At 53.7% G+C, this 7,021-nt stretch overlaps 1 protein-coding gene across 1 annotated transcript in view; it reads left to right on the top strand.

The window, feature by feature from the left end:
- The first annotated feature begins 1,279 nt into the window (after positions 1-1,279).
- The window catches only part of GABBR2 (gamma-aminobutyric acid type B receptor subunit 2), a 420,626-nt gene continuing 414,884 nt past the window's right edge, over positions 1,280-7,021 (top strand). Inside the window, exon 1 of the mRNA XM_010357632.2 lies at positions 1,280-2,057. Within this exon, the coding sequence (XP_010355934.2) occupies positions 1,737-2,057 (321 nt within the window). The 5' untranslated portion in view covers positions 1,280-1,736. The remainder of the gene's footprint in view (positions 2,058-7,021) is intronic.

The raw sequence follows: 7,021 nt of genomic DNA, 5'->3' as shown, positions 1-7,021 counted from the left end.
TCACTCCAGTATAGCTGGTGTGTAGCCATCATCATCATCATCCGGTCCAAATCCCTCACCATATGCCAGAGGGAACCGATGTCCAGAGCAAGTGAGTCAGGGCAGTGCCCCTCCTGGAGAGGAAACTTGCAGTCCCACATCCCTGGCTCCCACTGCACCGTGCACGGAGTTCCTGCTGGCTCTGGGTTCCGGTCCTCCAGTAGCTCTGTGTGCTTCCACTAGCTACAGAACCTCTCTGAGCACCAGTGTATTCACCTGTAAAGTAAGGGTGAGTAACACAGTATGCTTACAGGGCGGTTGTGGGGATTACATCATAATGCGCACAGTAAGTACTCAGCGAAGGTCAAATTCCCATTCTTGTTACAAGGTCGTCAATATCTCCCACAGTCAGGCTCAAGTATGTTTTGTGATTTGATGTCCTACGTGTTCCTCGCATTAATCAGCCCCTGGGACTTTATAGATTAATGACCATGTTTCCCATTCTTGAAGTATGCAGAGGCACAAGGAATCCAAGGTCTTAGGTCAGCTCACTTGGGTACATCTGGCTCGGGACTGCTTTGGCTAAGATTGGCCAGTGCGACCTGAAAGAGACAGGGCCAAGTCCAGGGGAGCGGCCCCGCCCTGGCCTGAGGATAGTGCTCCCACCCCGGGAGACTTCTAGGGCGGAGCCCGTCAAGAATGGGGACGCGGGGAGGTCAAATGCCTGGAGGGGGCGGTAGCGCACGTAAGGTTGGGACCCCAGCTTTGCCTGGGTTTGGCAAAGGGCGGTCGCTCCGTCTGGTGGGGGAGGAAAGGGGTATCCTCAGCCAAGGCCCTAAAGGCCGAGCAGCCTGTCACCAACGGGCGTTCGAGCACCTGCAGGCGTCTTCAGCGACCCCTGGGACTCAGGGGCTCGTGGGCGCCAGAGCAGAACGGGAGAGCGTAGGCTGCAGATGCCTCTGGGACGCCTTCGTGGAACGTTCGCCTGCCGAGACCTTCCCGGCCAGACCTCCAAGAAGCGGTTCCAAACCACAGTGCAGGTGCTACAGGCAGCGCTCGGCAGAGCGGCGGCGGCCACTGCGTGTGCCAGCGCGCGGTCCCGATTCCCAGATCGCTGTCCCCGGGCGCTCTGGTGCCTGGAGGTCAGCGGTCCGCGGGCAGCGGCAGCTGGCGCGGCGGAGGGCCGGGGGCGCATGTGTGCGTGTGCTGGGAAGGTGGCCCTCCCCGCGGCCGCCGCAGCGCCAGCGCCTCCCCCACCCCCTGCGCGCACGGCTCGTCCCCGTCCCTGGAGGCGGCCCGAGCCGCCGCTGAGAAGCCTCGGCTTCGCCTCCCGCGTTTCCTGCTGTCCGCCCTCCCCAGGCCGGGCTCTAGGGGCTGCCGCCTAGCAGCTCCCTGCGGGAGAGCGGTTCAGAGCGCGCACGGGGGCGGGCGGAGGCGGCCCGGTGCGGGGCGGTAGCGCCGGAGAGAGGCGCGCGCGGAGACGCCGGCCCCCCTCTCCGCGTTTGCTCGCTTGCTCCCCGCCTCCCGCACTCCGCTGGCTCCCACCCCTTCCCGGCGTGATTGATCCGTCACGGGCGCCGCCGCTGCCGCCGCCGCCGCGGCCGTTCTGAGCCGAGCCGGAACCCGAGCCCGAGACGGAGCAGGGGCCCGGGCCGGCGCCATTGCGCGGGCGCCGCGGGAAGAGCTTGGCGCGGGGCGGCGGGCCGGGCCAGGCCATGCGGGCCGAGTGAGCCGGCGCCCGCAGCCCGCGGCGCGGCATGGCTTCCCCGCGGAGCTCCGGGCAGCCCGGGCCGCCGCCGCCGCCGCCACCGCCGCCCGCGCGCCTGCTGCTGCTACTGCTGCTGCCGCTGCTGCTGCCTCTGGCGCCCGGGGCCTGGGGCTGGGCGCGGGGCGCCCCACGGCCGCCGCCCAGCAGCCCGCCGCTCTCCATCATGGGCCTCATGCCGCTCACCAAGGAGGTGGCCAAGGGCAGCATCGGGCGCGGTGTGCTCCCCGCCGTGGAACTGGCCATCGAGCAGATCCGCAACGAGTCACTCCTGCGCCCCTACTTCCTCGACCTGCGGCTCTATGACACCGAGGTGAGTGTCCGGCTGCCCGTGCCGTCGGGGCTTCGGGGGGCAGTGGGGTGGGTGGTTTGGACAGGGGCAACCTCTGGCCTTTGGTCAGAGCCCCGATTGACCGGCCCGCGTCTGCCGAGGGCACAGAGGGCTGGTGCCCAGTGCTCACCCCCCGCGGTCCTGCTGGGCTTGGCTGGCACAGCTGGTAACATTTGCTGAGCACCCCCTCCTCTGGTCTTATGGGTGTATGTGTGTGTGGGGAGGGGTGGGGGTGGGATAGAAGACTGGGGTCTCTTTTGACCTGAGAAAAAGGAGTGGAGAAGGTGGGGGCTGGACCCCCAAAGGCCTACATTGACTGCCCCTATCCAGGTCCCGCCTATGGGGCTGCGAGGTGCGAGTGGGAGGAACAGGCTCATTGACTGCAAACTGGGCCACCCAGGGCCGGAGGGGCCGCGGGCCTGCTCACAGGCCCCCAGGGAAGCCGAGCCGCGCTTTGAGGTCCGGAAGGCTCCGGAACCCAAGGGGCTTGAGCGTGCAACGTGGTTGAGAGCCTGGTGCGCGCCAGCAGCTCTGAGCCTGCACGGCGCGGGCAGGTGTGGGGCCACCAGCTCTGCAGCGCTTCTGCCCGGACGCGCCCGGCGCTGCCTGTGGCCAGAGCGATTTCAGGAGACCCCAGCCTCGGGTTAGTTGCTCAGAAAGTGCCCTGGCAGTTCTCGTCCCGGAAGTGCAGTGGTGTCTGGCCGCGCCGCTGCTGTTGGCCGGGCGGTTGCAGGCAGTTTCTCCTGGCTCAGGCTCGAAGCATCCTACCTAGTAGCCCGAGCACGGACTTGGAGAGCAGTCCTGAGCGGAGCCAGAGAGCCAAGGGCTTTCCATCCCAACACCCCTCCCCACGCCCTTCTGCCTGAAGCCCCAGAGCGGACCTTCACCGCCAGCCCAGGGCTGGAGCGTGCCGAGCGGGTCTTGGAGGAGCGATCACTGGCCGCGCAAGGTCGGGTTTGCGAGTTTTTCCAGACTGAGCGAGCCTCTGTGCTCCGGCCGCAGCGTTTGAGACGCGGCCTGAAGGGGGCAGTGATTTGCTGTGCAGTACGCTCGGTTGGCGCCTCTTCCACCGCGCGGAGCGGGGCCGAGGCGCTGGGCTTGACCCTGGCTTCCTGGGACTCTCCAGGCGCTTCTGCTGGAGTCCAGGTGCAGAACCCTTTTGTGGGGAGGGTCGTGCTACCGCTCTGGTGGTGCAATCTGGGCTTCCCCTCCTCCTTGGTCGGACCCTGTTTATGTCCCCAGAGAAAGAGCAGAATCTAGATTGTATCTTATTCCCTGCCTCCCCCGCTTCACCGGTGAACCAGCTTGCTCTGCGCTGTAAATAAAAGGTGAAGGAACCGGTGGCAGTTGGCAGCGGTGCGCGCAGGCTGCTGCAGGCGGAGAGGCGTCCTTTGCCCCGGAGGATGCAAGCTGGCTGGCTGTGCAGGGCTAACCCGGTGTGAAATCATTTCCGAATGACATTCCTGTCGCCCTCGTCTTTGCCCGAGCATCTCAAGTTCTGTGGGGGTACTTGTCTGGCACACGTAAATGGAGAGAGCAATGCAGTTACACGGGGGCATATCTTCTTGACAGTTTCTCTGTTGCTACCGCACATATTCTTCTGGAGGGGTCACTGCAAAGCCGGTCTTTTGGGGACAAACACATTTTTAGATAGGGCAGCCCTGCTTGCATCATCACCAAGTATTGTCAGCTGCATAATGTTTTCATCATCAGTTTCTTCCCTTTAGAAAGCTGCCCTGAAAGAGATTTCATACTGGTCTGTTTGTGGCAGCAAAGAGATGGGTGCTTCGTTTCAGGGTGTGGGTTGAAGGCTTTAGATTTTATTTTTCAAGTGTGTCTTGATGACTTTCTGAGTGAGAGGACCCAAAGTCAAGAGGATGAGGCAGTCAGAAGACTCTTCAATTCGTGGGAATATTTAGAAAACAGTGGGAAGGAAGGCAGAAGATAATTTCAGCTTGTGCCAACAGAGAAGTGTCTCTAGTCTTTTGAAGGGGTCCAGAGTCAGGGCTTTGGTGTAGCTGAAGCCTGGGTTTTAGTGAGAAACTAGTTACTTTCCACCCTGGATGACCTTGAGCTGGGTATTTAATCTCTCTAAGCCTAGGTGGGAATATTATGTGTACTCTGCAGGTGACACGCAGCTTAAGGAAGATAACAAGCCAGGGTAGAAGATGCTCTGGCATGCTGTAAGCACTACATAAATGTTTCCTGCCTCCCTTCCTCCTCTTCCTCCACCTTTTTTTTTTTTTTTTTTGAGATGGAGTTTTGCTCTTGTTGTCCAGGCTGGAGTGCATTGGCATGATCTTGGCTCACTGCAACCTCCACCTCCTGGGGTCAAGTGATTCTCCTACCTCAGCCTCCCGTGTAGCTGGGATTACAGGCATGTGCCACCATGCCCACCTAATTTTGTATTTTTAGTAGAGATGGGGTTTCTCCATGTTGGTCAGGCTGGTCTCAAACTCCTGACCTCAGCTGATCTGCCCGCCTCTACCTCCCAAAGTGCTGGGATTACAGGCATGAGCCACCGTGCCCAGACTCCTTCCTTCATTTTTATTTCCTGTGAATTCACAAGTGGCCTTGTCTTTAAAGTAGAGGTGCTTTCTCCCTGAGCCAGAGTGAAGGAAGGATCAGTCTAGGTAATTTGCAGCAAAATCCAGAGCTATCTAAAGAATGTTTGTGGCCAGTGTTAGAGTGTTTAGGGTCTAGTTTATTCAGATTGACTGTCTTTGTGGACACTGCCTAATTATTTGCAGGCTGTGTCACATTGTTTGTAGACTTGAACACAGGGTGGATGAGTGAACAGATTTTGGCTGGATTTGCTGACATTTGCTGTCAATCAGTGGCCTCAATGGCCAGTGACTATGGGCACCAGTATGGACTTTTATCCATATGGTCTGCAGAGAGATGGAGATTTAGCAAGGAATGGGTTAATCTGGTCACCGGGGACAATCTGTCTCAATAAAGGAGCCTCCTACATCCAGATTGACTCTCTTCTGTAAGTAGAATAGTGGTAGATTTTCAAAACCCCACTCAATGCCATGTGTTTTGGTAAAAATGAAACAGCCAAACAGAATACCTGTCTATCAGAACGTCTGCTTCTCTGGTGTAACACCAAATGGCTTCAGCAAATATTTGTTTATATATTCCAATGAGGATTTGAACAAGCAAGACAACGGAAAATACAGATAAAAGAAAGCACCAGAAACTATGTAGAAACATAGAAGTTACTATACCAAGAACCTGGGCTAAATTTGTTATTGCATTGAGTATTATATTTTAGCTCTGAGCTTCCTGGCAGTCAAGGTAAAAAGGTAAATATACCATATTACTTAATGTTTGATCTAAAAACTCTGAGAGAAAATGCCTTTTTTTTTAAATTTGAAAGAGTTGGGGGGTCTCATTCTCTTGCCCAAGTGAGACTGCAGTGGTACATCATAGCTCACTGCAGCCTTGAACTCCTGGGTTCAAGTGATCTTCCTGTCTTCCTGTCTCCATGTGGTTGTTTCTTATTCTTTGGTAGCCACACTAATAAAATAAAATAATAGCCAAGGAATGAGTTAAAGATAATGTTTTTTTTTTCAATTTGATTAACATTCATTGTGGAAAAGCTGAAAATTACAGAGAAGCATAAAGAAAAATAATTGCCCATAATCCATCTATACAAAAATAATAACCTCTAATAATTAGCATCATTCCCTTCCAGTTGTCATTTTTTACTATTTTATGTATCATACTCCATATGCTCTTTTATGTTTTTTTTCCTTCAGTTAATGTTGTATCATGGGTTTTCCCCCATGTCCTCAAATCCTCCTTGTAAAGATGATTTTTGGTGGCTGTATACTACTCTATCCTGTGGGTGTACCATACGTATTTAATCATTCCCCTATTGTTGGACCTATATGTTTTCCCACATGTTACTATCTTAAATCATTCAATAATAAACTTAGAGAAAGTTCAGGGAGCCAAGAAGCCCAGTCTAGGGGTGAAACTGTCAGAAAGACCACCCTGATGCCAAGATCTAATGTAGAAATCCCAGTGATTGGTTAGCTTGTCTTTTTTCTTGAGTGGCTTTGCCAAAGATCTTTCCCCTTATTCACCATGCTTTAGAAAGGATTTAAAGGACTGTTGAATTGAGGCTGCGCTTCCCAAAAAGGTCTGAGTACAGCTCAGCAGGTGTTTACTGAGCACGTACTGGAGCTGTTGATGCTGCAGAAAAGTGTAAAACATAGCCCTGGGTTTGAGAGAGACAGCTGGTGAATAGAGAACAGGGCAAGAACGTATTCATCATTTCTAATGCAAGGTAGAAAATGATAGTGGAGATGGTTGCATAATTCTGTGAATATACTAAAAGCCATGGAATTATACACTATATATATATATATATATATAACATCACCCCTTTAAAGTGTATAAGATAATTAAATCTCAGTACAGGTTTAACTGTATTAAATCTCAATATAGTTAATTAAATCTCAGTACAATAAAATATAATTTTTTATTTTATTAAAAAATAAACTTTTTTATTTTATTAAAAAATAAAAAGATAGGCTGAGTGTGGTGGCTCATGCCTGTAATCCCAGCATTTTTGGGGGGCTGAGGTGAGAGGATTGCTTGAGGCCAAGGAGTTCAAGACCAGCCTGGGCAACATAGGGAGACCCTGTCTCTACATAAAATAAAAAATTAGCCTGACATGGTGATATGCGCCTGTGATCCCAGCTACAAGGGAGGTTGACGCAGGAGGATTGCTAGAGCCTAGGAGGTAAAGGCTACAGTGAGCTGTGATTGTGCTGCTGCACTCTAGCCTGGGCAACAGAGCAAGACTCTGTCTCAAAAATAAAACAAAATAAAATTTAAAAATTTTAAAAAGAACATGAGCAATTTCAGATTCAGGCTTAACATCTTCTTTGCAGCTGCACCCCCACTGCCCAGCGTGCCGCCTGGCTCTTAGT

This window comes from Rhinopithecus roxellana, chromosome 16 (genome assembly GCF_007565055.1).
Source record: "Rhinopithecus roxellana isolate Shanxi Qingling chromosome 16, ASM756505v1, whole genome shotgun sequence".
Classification (NCBI taxonomy): Eukaryota; Metazoa; Chordata; class Mammalia; order Primates; family Cercopithecidae; genus Rhinopithecus; species Rhinopithecus roxellana.
This window is presented reverse-complemented; position numbering and strand designations above follow the sequence as displayed.